At 46.5% G+C, this 17749-nt stretch overlaps 2 protein-coding genes and 1 long non-coding RNA gene across 3 annotated transcripts; 1 reads left to right on the forward strand and 2 right to left on the reverse strand.

Moving 5' to 3' along the window:
* Positions 1–214: 214 nt before the first annotated feature.
* cbx8b (chromobox homolog 8b) lies at positions 215–2998 on the reverse strand. The gene is made up of 5 exons (XM_068321213.1): positions 2811–2998; positions 2644–2687; positions 2396–2461; positions 2220–2286; positions 215–1700 (listed from the first exon to the last, which is right to left on the reverse strand). The coding sequence occupies exons 1-5, from the start codon at positions 2982–2984 to the stop codon at positions 912–914; spliced, it is 1140 nt and encodes a 379-aa protein (XP_068177314.1). The 5' UTR covers positions 2985–2998; the 3' UTR covers positions 215–911.
* On the forward strand, positions 2350–5670 carry LOC137600737 (uncharacterized). Its single transcript, XR_011036978.1, has 3 exons — positions 2350–2452; positions 3036–3158; positions 5294–5670. It is a non-coding gene; the product is annotated as an uncharacterized lncRNA (long non-coding RNA).
* Positions 5671–7747: 2077 nt separating this feature from the next.
* LOC137600248 (E3 SUMO-protein ligase CBX4-like) lies at positions 7748–15916 on the reverse strand. Its single transcript, XM_068321765.1, has 5 exons — positions 15304–15916; positions 15079–15122; positions 14514–14579; positions 13006–13072; positions 7748–10114 (listed from the first exon to the last, which is right to left on the reverse strand). Exons 1-5 carry the CDS (start codon positions 15370–15372, stop codon positions 8720–8722), a joined length of 1641 nt encoding a protein of 546 aa, XP_068177866.1. The 5' UTR covers positions 15373–15916; the 3' UTR covers positions 7748–8719.
* Positions 15917–17749: the final 1833 nt, after the last annotated feature.

Below are 17749 nucleotides of genomic sequence, written 5' to 3' on the forward strand. Positions count from 1 at the left end.
CTTATCCCTCCTCTCCAGGTGTAGGACGTCCTCGGTAGGAAGACAAATAACGCGCTTTGCCCCTTTTCCTTTAACTCAAAATGAAATAAAAGTATAATCCATAAAATAAATAAGCAAACAACCTTGAAGGTTTAGATGACGTAGTCGATTATTCCGTTTGACCGTGAACGCATCTCCTTCAATGACGATTTAATCAAAAACAAGAGACAGAAAATTCAGAATTTAGGAATTTATTGAAAAGCGTCTAAAAAGCATATCGACACCAACTCTGTTTTTTCTCATTACATTAAAGCTTCATGAACGATTTCTATGAAAATGTAAAATATACTATGTTAATGGAAAAGCGCAGTTAAATGCACACAGAGGGCCCGGGATTCATTTATTCATTTTACAAATTTAAAGGTTAGAGATTTACACGCTCAGAGTCTTTGAACACAAGACAAACAGATTATTTCTTTATAATTTTGAATTCAAAGTGCTTGAGTATTTTTTTATTTTTTTTTAAATATTAACCCTGCTGACTTGAACAGTCTATTCAGTCGAATCAGTTCAAATTATACAGACCTTCTTAATCTGGTAGAGAGAGTTTAATAATATCTAAGATTATAGGCTGGAAAATAGGAGTGAAAAAATACATTCTGGTTAGTTGCACTTACAAAACCTTAAAATTCAAAAAGCTCTGTACAGGAAGTAGCCGCCTGCTGCAAAGGAAACGTGTTCCACCAACGCAACGTATGCAGTGAACTTCACTTGATTTGGTCAATACATTAAACAGATATCCAACTCTTTTTTTTTTTTTACTATATACATATGTGCACATAACATAATTTCCTTTTATACATTACAAACAAACGCTGCTCTGCCTAACAAGCGCACACTATGTCCTACAGCGTCCAGATGGGGGGGTGAAATCATCTCTTGTCCTTGAAGAAGCCCTTGGAGGTACTGCTCTCCTTGATGGTGACGGTCAGGAAGTTGCTGGTCACGTCCGTCACCAGGACCTCCTCCACGTTGCGGAGGGAGGGCCTCCACCTCACCTCGTCCAAGTCCACGTCCAGCCTGGGGGGGGACGGCCGGTCCAAGAAGTACGGCCTGTCCATCTGCGGCAGTCTGACGGGGGGGCTGGCTTTGAAGGCGTCCTTAGTCCTGTGTGGGACCGCGTCCGGCCCACGGGCTGAGTAGTACTTCCTGTAGGAGCTTCCGGTGGAGCCTCCTCGCTCGTGTGTGCGGTGGTGGTGGTGGGGGTGGTGGTGGTGATAGGGGGGGTGTTTGTGACTGTGAGCGTAGCTCCCTGGGTACCGATGGGAGACTTTGACCAGCCTCTTGTCCTCCCCCCCGTGGAGCTTACTCAATTTGTGATGGATGTGGCCCCCCTGCTCTTCGGCCCTCCTCTTTTGGGGCTCTGACCCCGCGGCGCTGCAGCCGCCGTCCTTGAAACGAGGCTTGGGCTTGGGGCCTCGTTTTTTGGGGGTGTGGATGAGACCTTCTGGACCGGCTTGCTGCTGGAGCTCCAACTGTCGGATGTGGACGCTCTCACCGCGGTTGACGGCGCTGGGGGGGAAGATGGTGGGGACGACGGCTCTCAGGCCCTCCCTGGCCCTGGGGGTGACCACCGGCTCCGGCGTGGGGTAGCTGATGTGCATCCCTCGGACAGCTTCGCTCCTGAAGTCGTAGGATTTGCCTTTGAGTTTAGCCTGAGCCTGAAGAGGAGAAAATGAAAGGGGACATTAATTTAGTGTTTTTTATCTCAGAATGAAATTTTTTTTTTTATTCCAGAATGGAATAAAAAAGACTGCTGGATTACTTCCAGGATAGAAACGACTCCTGCTAGAGGGAACCTCCTCGACATCCTGCCGGCGGAGAATCGCGTTTAACCGAATAGGTCACAGAGCAAATGTCCCGGTTCGTTGTCTCAGGAGATAAAATCCTTTCTGACCGCGTCAGGAAAAGATGGAAGATTTTTTTCGCACTTAAATTTTTTTTTTTTAATGACATTGGAGACTTTCGATGAAATAAAAAAGTAGCGACTGGAGACGTTCCAAACCGTTTCGCAAACGGTGCACACACACACACACACACACACACACACACACACACACACACACACACACACACACACACACACACACACACACACACACACACCGACACGATTACTACTGTGTCATTTAAAAGCAAACAAAACAAAAAAACATGATAAACAAGCGTCCTGACTTCACCTTGAGCAGGAACGTCTTGGGCTTCGGCCCCCTCTTCTTGGGCCCGTACAGCTCCCTTTCGCGCTCCCTGCACGAGAACACAGCGACAGACGGGCGGAGCGTCACCGGAGCAGAGCGCACACCGCCCGTTACCGGACGTGTCCCGGTCGGTGTCTCCGCCCGCCGACGCGCCTTACCTCTGCTCGAACGCAGCGAACAGGCGGGAGTCCAGAATGTTCTCCTCCGGCTCCCAGGTGCTGTATCTGTGGGAGAGGGGGGGGCATTAGGTAGGATTAATCGGGGGGGGGGGCATACACGGATGGTCGCGGAATCTCCCCACGCGCCTCGCTAGCTTCGAGTGGGGCTACCGAGTCCCACAGCCGCGGCGGTGAGACGCAACAGCCGCGGGCCGCGAACGCGTCACGGGCGGCGGAGCGGGACTTACTTGGGGGACCAGCCCTTCCATTTCACCAGGTATTCGATCCGACCCTGCGTGCCATCAGAAACAACAACATACTGGGTTAGCTTATGGGGGGGGGGGGGGGGCGCAGCTGTAAATGAGTTGCGTGGCGCATCTCGCCCCGAAAACATCCCGTCACGTCTCGCTCCCACCTTCCTGATCCTCCGTTTGATGATCGACTCGGCGGCGAACACCCTCTCCCCGACGGCGGACAGCTCCATGTCTCCCCCCGCGCTGCTAGCTGCCGTTAGCTCGCTGGTGGCTAACGCTAGCGCAGCAGATAGCTTCTCTCCAGTCCCAGCCACTCTGAATTCCCGACAGACCATAATACTACCCGAACAGAATGGACGTCAGTGCGTTTTTTTTTTCTTCCCCAGCGTTGCTAGGAAACCGCAGTCGGTGGAACCTCGAGGAGGGCGCCCATTGGTCCAGCCGTTGCTACGTGATCCGGTTGCTAAGTGAGGGGGAGGAGCTTACGCCTGTGTGGATTCTTTCGGAGGGTGAGAAGGAGGCTCCTCCCCTGCCTCACCCCCCCCCCCCGCCCCACAACAATCACCACCATCCCGCGCGACGGGTGAATTGTCTCGCGCAACTTTTGAGAGATAATTTTTTTAAAAATACACGCGCGCGGTGACACCAGGCCGTGGGGTCAACCCCCCCCCTCCCCCCTTTGGTCGATAGGAACCAGGAAACCGGTGGCGCTTCATTTGTGCACCAGCGCGAGAACCAAGCGGGGAGGCGGGTTCCGTTCGGTTCCGGTCCGGTTAACAATCATCCAGCCGTTAGATAACGATGTTTTTATGGGCTGCTTTCACGCGCTGTGCCCGCGCGCGTCAAGGCGTTCTCAAAAGTCATTTCGAGTTTTTTTGTTTTTGTTTTTTTTAACCCACCGTTTCAGGCCGATCGCAAAGTATCCGTGCGCTTCAGGTTTATTTAATCAACACTTTTTAAATCAGAATCCAAAGTCTGAAGTCGTCAGGTTCGAATCCCCTCTCTTTATAACATCACGTGACAAACGGTGGTTCTCAATTCAATTCACAGAGCTGTCATCCACGTGGAACACAAATGTGGGTTAACTGAGGAGCTAAAGTTTAAAATAATGATCCACTAATCGGAGGGTTCGTGGGGCTTCAGTCGCACCCCGCACTGAGAGGCGTTCAAGGACCCGCGTTTAGAAACCGTTCGAAAAACGAAACTTTTAGCATCAACTAAAATAAAGCCGGAGACATTCCGGTGATGCGCGCCGACAGCTGCAAACGGTCAGGTTCCGCATTTAACCTCCCCTAATTTAACACGGCCCGTGTTCACCCCACCGCCACCGTGATCGACCCGCCTAATAAAACACGACGCGTGGAAACGGGTCAGAACCGGTCCCGAAGGCCGCGTTTGCGCCGGCGTAAATGATCCGTGTCCGCGATGCGCCCACTAGGCCTGACGTTTTTAAAAAATGAATTAAATTAAATTAAATAAAATGATATCCCCAATCAGAATCTAAACTGTAGAAAAAAAATCTTAAGAAAATTACTGTTATGATCAGATTATAATTATAATTCCATCGTTTCCATTTTTATGAGAAGAAATAAGAAAAATGTTAAAACGGTTTAAGAAATCTAAACAAAGCGACGATTATATTAATTTTAACTATTTAAAAAGGTGGAAATTATTACTTTTATTATTTACTATCATTATGATGATGATGTATAGAGAGAGGTTACAATGGGGTAAAATACGGGCATGTTAAATGTTTTATAATTTCATTTTAAACCATTTGAGAAAAATCCCTTTGTTCCATTAAGTATGTAAACTATTCCTAAAGGTTCATTCTTCTCTAAATTTTTATCGAAATTATTAGGAAACTAAATGACGTCATAGAATCAAATTAATGAAGTGTCCGGTAAATTACCTATCAGCAGTTTTCCGTCAGTCTGCTGTTTAAGAGTTCTGGAGTTTATAATTTAACACCGTTGCATCCCGAGACATTCTGCTTTTAAATCCAACGGCTTTGTAGTTTTAATTTCGACCTTTGAGATTAAATTTGTTAAATTGCATTTCTCAAGAACCAGTGAAGGATTCGGTCTTCTGAAGACTTCGGGTGAAAGTGAATTGACAACCGGCGGAGGATGTCCCGGGACCGGGCCTTCATAGCACGACACGCTATAGTTTTGTCATTTAGAGATAAAGGATCCATTGAAGGTGTCGATGATTTCTGCTGAGGAATACTGAAGATGATTGATTTGGCCTTTTCGGACTCCATACTATTCCGCATCTACAGGAGATTTTCTTTCTCAAGGATTTTAAATTAACAAAAAGCAAACGGAACGACGCACATCGAGTTTAATTTTAAGTGTTTTCGACGGGAATAAACTGCTCGCAAACGTATACTTGCTATATTTCGTTACTAATAAAACACAGAAAATCTTCCTGACTTGTTTCCAACCCGCGAAAAAAATGTTTTTAATCTAGTCCATGCGTTCCAGAATAAAGCGGAGTCCCTCCAGCAGTTGAAGGTGGACCGACAGTAAATCTAAAGTCTGGATTCCTGGGTGACACCCAGGACAGGATTTCGGATTAAGTTCATTATCTGTGGGTCTTAATGGGACGCGGCCATTGAGAACCTGTCGTGTTTGTTTTTCAGTGAGGGACAGCGCGTCCGGTTGGAGGACGCTGTCGTCCAATTCGTCTAATTTCTCCCGTCCGCCGCTCCTCTCTCGGTCCTCGGCAGAACGGGAAGACGCGCACACCTCCGACTCTGGATGCGATTGGTCTTGGCGCGCCTGCAGTGCAGCAGTGCTGCCGCCGATAAAACACCATTGGTTGGCTTGTTTCCGGGCAAGACTCTGCGCGTGGAGCGGAAACCTCAAGCGGACACCACAAAGGCGGTGATATGGAAAGAAAAAAATACCAGGGGTGTCTTTTCTCGACCCCACGGGACGGCGGGATAATTATACAATTATCACAGGGAGACATTCTTGATAATTACTATGAAACATTAAAAATCTGCTTATTTTAAAGGTTCCCTCTATGTATTATTCTTTAGAGGTTATGCTTCCATTTATTCACATTTCTTTCTCGCTTATTTCTATCCAATAATAGGGGGACAGGGCAGTTTTATCACCGTGCGTCATTTTCTATCAGGCGATTCCAGCTGGTTTTGTTTCTTTCCACAAAGCCTCCTTGGCCAATAGTCCATAAGGGTATCTTGTGTTACCAAAGACTAAACAAAATGATTGTGTGATGCAGAAAATTGACCGGACCAGTCCAGATTACACAATCCATTTTTCGAGCTTTGCTCAACAACTCAAGAGACTTCTCACCCAGTCGTTCATGGGACGGGAGGTTCAGAGGAAATGTCCATTTTTGCGTTGTGATGTCGTCGTAAATATAGTTTGAAGTGTAAAAAGTGGGATGGTGTGTTGTTTTTTTGTCCCACCACAGTTCCACCCACATGCTTTCTTTTTCCCTTCTAAATTAATTTTCACAAATGAAACGAGTGACGTCACACACTGGTCGGAGCTGCTGAGTGCCGTTGACGAGCTGAAGGAGCCGAGTTCCTGAAAGTTAGACTGAGTAAAAACCACCGTTAAATAAAGCATCCAACATGCAGCCCGCCAAGGAGCAGCAGCACGCTCTTTATCAAGGGTGATGTGCGCGCCTCACACAGGTATCTCTGTGCGCCCGGTCGTGGAATTGAACCCGGGGACTGAGTGGAAGACGCGTTTGGCTCTAAGTTGACTTCACCTCCATGTGAAAAGCACAAATATTGCTTTATGTCACCCAGTACTACCTTTTCTTTTTATCTTGTGAAATCCACGATCACGACGCGGCAGGCCCGACTCAGTCACGGGTGACCTGTCAGATAAGAGGAGGAAGTCAACAGGGTGGATCGCCACAAGTGCTTCTTTCACTATTTTATGATTTATTTCATGACACTTTCATAACGAACTGTTTGTTTGTTTGTATGTATTTGGTTTAATTAAATTGAGACATCTGATGGCCACGATTAAAAAACAACGCGCTCTTAAACCATTCGGAGAAGGTCTCGCTGCTGACTGTTGGACTAAAACCACATTACATTTGTCGGCTGCTGCAGCTGCGGTGGATGGAGAAGAAAGGGGACAGCCATTTTCTGTTTCCTCACATTTACACGCAGGGTGTAGAAAGCATTTTATTGGTGCGGTGCAGCCGAGGAAATGGTGAGACGGAGCTGCGGGCTGGAACGTCGAACTACGGCGCATCTCGACGCGAACCAACGTTTAACTTCAGCAGGAGAGGCGGACACCCGTCGTTTTATCCTCTCAGCGCGAAACAAATACGTCCACGTGGACGTCTGGTGTGGTTAATGAGCGTGGAGATAACGGACACGACGCGCTCATCGGCGCTTGAAAAGCGCAGGAGAACAGGAACTGTGCGCCTCGCGAAATGATTAACGAGAAATGAGAAGAAACACGGAAGATGAAAATAAACACATCCATTCCTTTATTAAAGCGTCCACGCAAAGAAATCAGTCGCCTTCCGTGGCGTCAGGTCAAATCCATGGGCGGTGATCGGTTCAGATCCCCCGCGGGGACGCGCGAAGTTGGTCCGACCGTGACGCAGAGGCGCCCTGAGGACTCGACAACAACGAGTGATCTTGTCACGTGTTCGTGGTGTTAGTCATGTATTATATTCATGTTTCAGAGACGGATCGAGGAGCGGATTTTATTCCGTGTACGCCGGAAGTTCAGTCGGTGTGTTTTGGATTCGTTGCGATGGTTTTAATGAACGATGAGTCAATCTGGGGTCGTGAAGCAGGACTGGCCCGCAGGCAGTCTGAAAAGAAACACACACACACATGTTCAGAAACACACACACACACACACACACACACACACACACACACACACACACACACACGGATCCAAGTCCGAATTCGGACTCTTTTGAGGTGATCGTGTTAGAAGCTGCAGCTCTGTCTTCTTCAAAATTTTTCATTCTCACGGTCACGTGACCAGCCGGGCCGGGATTTTCTGGTTTGGGGGGGGGGGGGGGGGGGACAAAAAACATAGCAAGCAAGTCCACAAATCCTTTGCAAACAATTTTATTTATTGCAAAATGTTTCGGTGGAAGCTTCACTTTTTTAAGTCTACGCAAAAATAATCAAAAGTGCGTCGGATCCGAGTTCTCTCAGACAGGTTTAATGCGCCTCAGGTCGCAAAGTGCTGGAAGGTAGTTCTAGTGGGGAGGGGGGGGGCATGTATGACACGGGGGGCAGATCTGATGACAAGAACGTATTTTCACTTATAATTTCCACACAGTTACAGAAGTCAATCAGGACCCCACACCACCAGGAGCCCATTCTATCCCATACCTAACATCCAATATGTCAGGATGAGGGCCCTGTTGTGGGGTGGGGTGAGGTGTGTGTGTGTGTGTGTGTGTGGGGGGGGGTGTCTCACCCATTTGTGAACGAAATGATTGAACTGAAAAGTCCTTTTAGGTCACAAACAGTTTTAAACTGCCAACGCGAGTGAGTTTCGTGGCTCCAAAACTTGAAAAATAAAAATAGACAAACTCTTATTTAAATAAAACATCACATTTGTCCTCCAAACCTTTTAAATGACATTTTTTGACAGAACTGTGCTTCAGTTTTCTTCATCTTGTTGTTTAAGCAGGCCTCATGGCGTCACCTGTTCCAGCAGCATACATCCCTGTTTAAATTTGTCTGTTCACACGTTCACTTATTCTCCATATTCCATCATAACTTCTCTTCTTCACAGAACGCTCCACAAGTCTATGTTTTTCTGAAGTGTGGAATCAAATGTTATCTATAGAAAAGCAGGGGAGTATTTACAGGAGTTAAGGGCATTATTTGACCTACATTTTTGAAACCAGACACTGCGTGTGGTTAAAACCTCCAGAAGTAACAACAGCTAGAGCTCATAGAAGAAATGTGTAAATAACGCTATAAAGTCTCTCTTTTAAACCAAAATTTACGATGACAACGACATCAAGGTTCCATTTGTACATTCAAGCATCTGAAATTGCAAATAAATCTTCAGTAGAGTGACACAGCGGGTCCCAGCTAGGCCGTTACGTATTCCTTAAAGGTGACCGTGAGGCAGTTTGTCGTGATGTCCGTGATCACTATATTCCCAAGGAAAGGCTGGAAAGCTCCCTCTTTTCTCCTGTCGTGGCTGGAAACAGAAGACAAATCCACTCTGTCCTCCTCTGTTTCACTCCGAGCGTCCGTGTGCGTGTCCGTTTGCGTGTCTGCTTCTTCTTGTGTATGTGTATCTGCTTGCGTTACAGTTTCAGGTTGTGTGCATGCTTCAGGTCTGGACTTCAGGATGCTCAGGTCAATAGGTTCCTCCTGTTCTGCATACCCACAATCCCCCAGGTGTTGGACGTGTGGGAGCACTGTGGTGGGGGTGTTGGTACACCTGCAGCTCGAAAACCTCTTGCTACCCCCAAATTCCTCACCGTCTGTGCCCGAGAAGTGTCGCTTTAGTCCTTGAGGTCCACCTGGGATCCTGCTGTTGTCCAACAAGGAGGACGCCGCCCTGTCCGGGGGCAGGGAGGGCAGACTGGCCTTGGTCGTCAATTGTAAAGGCTGATCCTCCTGAAGCTGCCCCTGACCCCTGACCTCGGCATGTTTATGCAGCTCCGTCACAGTTGGCTTCATATTGGGGGCCTGTTCCCTTCCTTTGGAGCAATCGCCATTAAGTACAGAACTGGGACCAGTGGGTTTGTCTTTGGAGCTTTTTGTAAATCCGTTCATGAGACCGAGCTTCTTGACGAGCCTCATCTTCTCGAGGTGTTTCTCGGCGCTGCCGTCGACGCCTCGCAGCGACTTCTCCGCCCTGTTAGAATCACCGTTTTCAATCTTAGCTACTTTCATTCCGTTCTCCATGTACTTGCTCATGACGATCACTATTCGCCCATTCTTGTTCTTGTTCTTGACGATCTTTAGCTTGCTGCTGCCAACACCGTTGAACTGCGGTAAAGTGACCTCTTCGGGTTTGACCTTTTCGGGCTCTTTGTGACAACTGAGGTCTGCTGGAAGCTTCTTCAGCTCCATGGTGATGTCCTTAACTTTGGTCAGGCAGCCTGAGTCCTTGTCCCGGACCCATTTTTGCTGCAACACCGGGGGAAGGTTGTACCCCTTGTTATTCAACTCTGGAGCTTTGACCTCACGGGGTTTAGGATTTAGGGGCTCATGCACCTTGAGGTCCGGCTGATAGTGGTGGTGCTTCTTGCTATTGAGCTGGTAGTAGAAGGTCTTGCCGTTGGCCGGCGGCTCGGGCTCATGTTCCCTGCACGGCGGCTCATACTGGTGGTGCTTCTTGCTGTTCAGCTGGTACTGCTGACCCTGGGGACAAATCACATGGATGGGACTGCTCGTCTCACACGGGTCCTCATCCAGTGATGCTTCCTGAAGGTCTGCCAGAACACTGGATCTTCTTGCAAAGGAAGGAACCTGCAAGACCAGACAGAAACTTCTGTAAGAGCAAACTTTATTAGCACCAAATGCAGAGATGAGGAAGTTTACATAAGCTGGTTACAAAGAAGCATCCTCTCTACGGCGTCTGTGTCAACGGGGTTAAGAAAGAGTCGCCATTTACCGGGGGCCCATGAGCCGCACCGAAGAAACTGTGCTTGGAATGTTTGAAAGGGTTCGCCTGAGGCCCCAACGAGCACACAGTTTATTTCAGGGGCCTTCACTCGTGTTCACCCCCCCCCCCCCGCAGTTCCTGTGCGGCCCTTTCAGCCGCCAACCTGGTCATGAGTGACGTTTTAAAGTGTCTCCTGTGGCTGTGACCTCAGCCTAGAGGAATGCCAGTGTCCCGTCATTGACTTTATCCCATGTGTTACCACCAACACCCTCCTGAGAGGAACAATAAGACACTTCTCTGAGGGGTTCCCATGGCCTTTGGACCAGTGATTGATGCAGCAAGTGTACAAATGTAAGAACCTAATAGCTACAACTGTTAAGTGAATTTATAGCAGGATCTTGTTTGTGGTAAATCTTTGGAGTTTTGGTTCGCAAACGCGATGCAATTAGATGGACACTCCATGACTTAGTGTACTCAGCCAGGGGACACAGTTACACAATGTCTGAGTGGATAAGCAACACTTCTTGAGTGCATTATAAGAAATGTACGACAGACTTTCTAGTGTCATTGTACATTAAATACAGGTTTACCTCGGCTTACGTCATTTGGAGTTACGCCGTTTTCGATTATTGGTTTTCAAAAAAATATATAGAAAAATTAAAATCTGGTTGACATCATTTTACTCCACTCTACATTTCACACAAATATTAGAATCATAAAATCCCTAGTAAACCGTGAAAACCACATAATACTAGGTTACATCAGTGTTCTCGTTAACATGTTTCAAGTTTATTTACTTTTATATAGCCCAGATTCACAATGTCTCAAAGGGCTTTACAATCTGCACATGGATGATATCCCTCTGACCTTTGTGCACTGTTAACGTGAGTCATTGCGTCTTTGACGCACATTTTTTGACAGGGACGCACGGTCATCAGACAATGCAAGCTTTAAATACTTACAATAGAAAAAATTCGATGCTACTTTTTCCTATGATATAATATTAGGAAAAAAATGCACTTCCATTCAACAAAATATTTTTCACAATCTATCCATTTCTCCACTTCGAACCCTGAAATCACCATTATATTTTGATCTCGCACAAGGTTCTTATCACAAGACTCACTTGTTAAACCGCTCGTTTTACACGCTGCATTGCTAGAGCGACAAGTTAGTCTGACATATTACCATGCCTCTGAAAAAGATGCAAAAGTTTGAGAAAAAGCAAGTGACAATGAGCGCTTTCTTGAATAAAAAACAATCAATAGTTAACGAAGAAAAAGACAAATATTACTGTGGATATTGCAGATAAAGACCCAGAACAAGCCAAGCGAAAACCAGCAAAAATCCCAACATTTGTATCGCTATGGTGTCATTGTTTCCATGGATGGGGCACAGCTAAATGTCAGCACCAAGACAAAATAATGACAAATTTCTCCACACACAAATTGTGTGTGGAGAAGGCTTTGTCAGCTTGGCGCAGTGTCTACAGGAGAAAATTTGAATTAAAGGCAAAGAAAACTATTGAGTAAAAAGTAAAAGGAAAAAAAACAACTACATTACATCTTTCTTTATTTCTTACTTTTCGCTTCCAAGATACTGCTGCTGTCTTTGTGCTTCTGCTCGACAGGTGGGAAATATGAACGAAAGACAGGAAATCCAAAGGCCTGGTAATCCCGCTCACACTTCAGCAACTAAGACACAATTTGAACTGAAAATTCAATCTGGCCTACCTGCCACTCTCTTTCTCTTTCTTTTCCTTGCCCTGTTTCTATCCCGAGTAGTCATGGCGAGAGTCTGGGTCCTACCCGGAGTTTCTTCCTCAATGACGGAATTTTTCCCCACCACCATCGCTTGTGTTTGCTCTGGAAGGTTCTGTTGAGTGTCTGTCTGTTAAAGCGCTTTGAAATGTCTGATGATGTGATTAAGCACTATATAAAGGTTGATGATTTTTTTTTTAAATTACTACCAGGGCTGCAACATTTTAATAAAATACACAATTTTACTCTTTTTTTCTTTTTACCTAAACAGTTATGATGTTGTTATTAATGAAATTGTTAAAATTAACAGTTTGTTTAGTTTTTATATTGTACTATTGGCAAAACTCAATCCTTTCATACTGCTTCTACTGTATATTCTGTTATTGCTTTTGGGATGCATAAACGTCATGTTGGATTGCACACATTTTTTGAAGCGCATCCCAGGGATGCACTACTTCCTTGAGGTAAAATGAACTCTGTTACAGTACAATTAATCAGAATAAAAACAATAATAATAATAATAATAATAATAATAAATCTTTATTGTCCCACAGTGGGGAAATTTGTGTTATTAGCCCATAGTAACCCCTGTGACCCACAATGAGGAAGAAGCAGCTGAAGACAAGATGGTGACGTATTTCCTGTACTATACTGTACTAAAAAATAAAATGAAACTGTTTTTAAACTTAAAATAAATTCATGATTAACCAAATATTATTATAATGTATTCATTCATAAAGTTCAAGAACTGGGAATGGTTATCTTCAAGGTTAGCGTGGAGGCTAACTAATTCCACTCACGTCATTTCTATCTTGACATAAGTCGCGTCTCCTGGAACTGATTAACGACCTAAGCCGAGGTTAACCTAGAACGTCTCTTTAACTTTATTTATTCCTATAATGTGAATAATGTGAAGGGGAGCTTTTTTTTACTGTAAATGAAGTATGACTGATAGCCAGGTGAACTACTTCATATTTCCTCTTTTTTTGTGTCACCTGAACCAGAAGGTGCTTCGGCTTGGGTCCTCTCTTCCGATAACCCATCAGTTGCTCTTGACGTTCTCTGTGGGAGAGGAAGAAGGCAGCCAATCAGTTTGTCCGACAGAAACGAGACACTGTTGCACAGCAACAGAACGTCATGACCTTCCTCCTCGGGCTTAATTAAAAAACACGAAGGAAAACTGATTAAAGGAGCGAGATTTAAAGCGGCTCCTTCCTCCCCTAAATAGAACTGGTAATGAATCCACATTAAAAGCTGTCGTCCGTCTCCACGCTCGTCTCCGGGCCGGTAACTCCACCCCTCAGACAGAACTGATGTCAGTCCCTTGCCTCACCCTCCTGCATCACATCTAATTACAATGACGACTCAGTGTATTTTCATACACTGACATTCAGACGAGTTGGCTCCCCCAAGAGACGAGCAATTAGTTTCAATAAATCTCTCCACTTTAGAGGGTGGGATGTAATTATTAAACAGATGCAGAGGAATGTCAGTGTTTGGCTCTAACATGTAAGAGAATGGCTGCTCTAAGCTAGAGCTGAGGACGGCTGAGAAAAGCCAGTGACAGTTTAACACTCCCTGCTTTAAAAAAAAATCTATTATTCTGTCCTTCATGTGGAGCTGGCTGGTGAGTCACTAATCACGCTCTTTAGCAATTAGCCAAGCAGCTAATTTCACCATGGTAACCACATTTGCCAGTCACAGACCCAGTCAGTTGGACTCTCTTCGAAGTTTGAGACAAAGCACACACTTCAAAATTATAATAATTACTAAGAAAGCATTCAGTCCTCTGCTAATTGATGTTTCCTCTTGTTTTTTCCATGACATCATGCGCAGAATGAGAAAAAAGTGAACCATTCTTATGAATCCAGAATACAGTTGTCATAATTATGAGCTTGGATATGTGTATTTACTGAAAATTAGCAAACCAAATTAGCACATAACCAAACACAACAGTTGTACCGGAAGGTTTTGGGCCCCAAACACATATTCTTTTGAAATATTGTGCTGAAAATGGTTCTGTGGTTCCCTGAGGGAGGAAAAGATGGTTTCATGGTTTATTATACATCATGTAAAAGCATGGTGGGCTGAATTCTAGACTGAATCATAATGAAGGAACTTTGCACGTTCAGGAAACTGGTGTATCTGGTGGGACAGCAGCTAGCACTTTAGTTTGAAAACCTGATGCTCATACTGAAATAGCTATCAGGTTACCAAAAGGAGATGCAGCAAAATGTCACACTCAGCTCTCGTCACCTGAGCTGAGCAAGTTTAACTCAAACATGACCCTACAATGACATCACTGTCGCTTCCAATCCAAAAGCCCAGGAGCTTAACTGTCGTTTTATAATCAGCTTCCAGAGGATCATAAATCAAACAACCAGGACGAAACATATTTGACCACAAAACAGGGTGGAGACGTCCTAATTTAATCAAACGGATAAATTTGGAGTTATGGATGAACCTGCATTTAAATCGCAGGTGCATCCAACCCCACACGTACCTGTCTTGGAAAGCGTCGAGCAGCCTGGGGTCCAGGATGTTTTCCTCTGGCTCCCAGGTGTTGTACCTGTCCAGAGGAGACAGCGAGCAGCGTGAACACACCGGCCTGTCCCACAGCAGCAGGTAACAGAAACCACGGGGTCAACTGGCCTGAACCCAAATCTCCACTTATAAATCTCCCCATGCGTAACCAACACGCGTTGACACTTGCACCCCCCGTGGACACACGCGTATTAAATCACCAACAACTTTTACGCACGGTGTGTGGGTGTGTAGGTGGGTGTGTGGGTGGGGGGGGGGCTACAGTGGCCTCCTCTCAACTTTTGAACATAAGACCGTCAGTCAGGCATAGCGCTGAATTCCAGACACGTCCGTTTTGACGTGTTTCCATACGTTCTAAAACCGCAGCGATCACCGAACTGAGATTCTTCAGGGGCCCAAAACACGAGAGCGCGCAACCGCCCATTTGCGCGCCCACGCTCACACGGTTGAAAACATTGAGTCTGGCCTCTGTCGTGAATGTCATCATCAGCACTATGACCGCTGAGCGCCCACACAATACTTACTTCGGAGACCATCCGCGCCACTTGACCAGATACTCAACCTTTCCCTGTTAATGAGGAGACACGGGGGGGGGGGTTAGACAGGCACTTTACGCCGCAGATACACACCGCATCGCAGCATTAACTCAAACATTTTACAGTGAGGAAAAAAAATAAAATGTGTGTACACAATCCATGTGGTTAAAAAGAAACGATGTGCATCTGCGCACGAACATCTTCCAGGCAAACCTTTCTGCTGCGCTTCTTCTCGATGCTCTCCACCGCAAAGACGTGCTCTCCCGCGGCGGGTAGCTCCATTTTTCCGACCCGAGAGAAGCGGCTCTTCTGTCCTGTTTGTCCGTCTCTGCTGCTGCTATCCGACGCGCTTCCCTCCCGTCAGACCCTTTCCGTCCTCCGGCTGCTCTCCCGAGCCGGAACCCAGCGATCCTCCTCTTCCTCGGGGTGAAACCGTCGCTGTCCCCCACCGGAGAGACTCGTTCTGGAGGCGAGCTGAAGCTGCAGCGAGAAAACACCACAGCCAATGGCGTGACGTCGGACCAGGGGAGGTAATAAGGGCGGCGGAGGGGGGGGGGGTGTTCTCTCGTGATGCATTCAAGTCATGTCGGAAAATATTTAAAATAGCTTCTGTTCAGCGCTTAATTCTGTAAATGATTTTATTTAATTTTCAAAGGAAACGGATAAACGAGGTGTGTAGTTCAGGAATAAGGAAACACTGGTTGTAATGAATAAATAGAGTTATATCATCATGAATGACTCGTTTAAGCTCCTGTCCGACATCATCTGTAAAGAGTTCTTCTTGTCATTTTCAACCCATCTTCGATATGCTGCTGCTTTTTATATTTAACTTATTTAATTATCAATGACGACCCACGACAGTCCCACGAAACAGCACGGCTGTATTAGGACATGTTATTCTGTATGAGCTCAGACTTACACTAGAAAATAATGCCAAGGTTTGGCCTCCGTTTCTCTGGGTGTGTTCATTGCTTGGGATCAGAAATAAGACTCAGAGGTTTAAAAAATTCCAACAACACAGCCACTAATTCCTACAGAACATTCTTGACGCATGGCCATCAAACCTGTTTGGACAAACCGGAGTGCGCATGTGGTTCTCTAAAGTACGAGCTGAGAGGAGACGTGAACGCACCACGTGTCCCTCCTGTGTCTTGAAACGAGACCAAAATGCGAAATGTAACTGCGGGAGGGAGCTGTGGGAGAAGGAAGCGTTCCATTCCGAACCACGATGGCCTGAACGCGAACTCAGTCGTCGAGGCCTGTCGCTCAATTGTGTATTTAATCCCACAACACGTCATTCGATTGGGTTAATCTGGGATAGGCTCGTATTTTTGAGCGCTCCATTTATTGATTTCACAGATTTCTGAGCTGCGGCTGGTTTAATTGTAATCTAATTTATCAATGACTAATAGCAGACGCATTTTGATAAAGGTCACGTAAAGTCCAACCACCGCTGTGGCCGTCACCGACGTCTATTGGCCGGCATTGGACTCGCAAACACAAGTAAATACTGCCCACAGAACCCCCGGTGCAGGATGATAGTCCTGGCAGTGTGAAGTTAGACTGCGGTCAGAGCCCAGCTGCTTCTGCGCACGACACTGAATGGATTTCCACTTGAGTCAAGGTCACACAAAGGGATGACTCTGCGTTTGCTTTTCTGGAGGGTTTCCGTGGTGCTAAAGGACATCCATCCGGTGTAGGTCCCCGTCCCCCGTCCCAGCAGGTCGGACCTCCAGCGGTTGTTATTTGTGACCCCACCGGGCAGATCCCACGCCAGACCGGACTGGTAGCGTGAACCAGTTTGGGCACGTGATGGAGGGGAAAACAGACCGAATCTAAACTTTCATCTAGAATGTGACAGTACGTCATGTACAACGAATTAAAAAATAATTACAAAAAAGACACGGATAAGGAGATGACTCCAAATCACACTGTTGGACGTTGTGGGTCCATGTATCCAGTATTTATCTGCTATTTCTCACACACTTAATAATTCTACAGGGAGGAAACATTTTCGATGTTCTGCGTGCAAAACGAAAAAAAAAATCGCATTTGTCCCTTAAACCCTAAAAGCTTTGTTTGGTGTATCGGACCAAATTAAATTCAGCAGCGAAAGAGTTAAAGCGCGTGGATCCCGCAGGCTGCAGCGCTCGGCCTATTGCAGAAAGGCACGACGGCGTTTCCTTATAAGGCAATGAGGGCAAATCTGCGGCGAAATGTCACATGGAATAAACGACCGTGTTACGTCTGCAGTTGCGTGGCGCGTCAGGTGTCTTATAACAGTCACCTGAACGCGGCTGCCCATCACCGACGCGCGCCGCGGCGCGTTACCGCTCTGCGCGCAGCGGCTTCGGCGCGCGTCCGCCTCGCCGTGCGCGGAGTCTATTAATTTAATGCGTCATTCTTGAATTGACAGGAGAAACATTGTCGTCATGGTAGCCGTGGGTAGTCGATGGGAGACGGCGCGCCCGATAAATACGACAGGAAGCTTTTACCAGGCGACCCACATGTCACCTGCCTGCGCCCGGTCCCGCCACGCGTGATGCGTTCACGGGCAGAGCGCACCATGAATTCCACATGGACTCTAGTGGATTTAGAACCCAAATTGTACCGCAAGAGTGACTCATGGCGCTACAGACTGATGTGCGGATCGCTCAAG

The sequence above is a fragment of the Antennarius striatus genome, chromosome 8 (assembly GCF_040054535.1).
Source record: "Antennarius striatus isolate MH-2024 chromosome 8, ASM4005453v1, whole genome shotgun sequence".
Taxonomy (NCBI): domain Eukaryota; kingdom Metazoa; phylum Chordata; class Actinopteri; order Lophiiformes; family Antennariidae; genus Antennarius; species Antennarius striatus.

Bases quoted from the DNA above. Each gene is read 5' to 3' on its own strand.
- cbx8b (XM_068321213.1), bottom strand. From the start codon at position 2,984: ATGGTCTGTCGGGAATTCAGAGTGGCTGGGACTGGAGAGAAGCTATCT. The intron at 2,688-2,810 runs GTGGGAGCGAGA...GATGGCACGCAG, and splicing joins TCAAACGGAGGATCAGGAAG to GGTCGGATCGAATACCTGGT. The intron at 2,462-2,643 runs GTAAGTCCCGCT...CCTCTCCCACAG, and splicing joins TGGAAGGGCTGGTCCCCCAA to ATACAGCACCTGGGAGCCGG.
- LOC137600248 (XM_068321765.1), bottom strand. From the start codon at position 15,372: ATGGAGCTACCCGCCGCGGGAGAGCACGTCTTTGCGGTGGAGAGCATC. The intron at 15,123-15,303 runs GTTTGCCTGGAA...CCTCATTAACAG, and splicing joins AGAAGAAGCGCAGCAGAAAG to GGAAAGGTTGAGTATCTGGT. The intron at 13,073-14,513 runs GTACGTGTGGGG...CCTCTCCCACAG, and splicing joins CTCGACGCTTTCCAAGACAG to AGAACGTCAAGAGCAACTGA.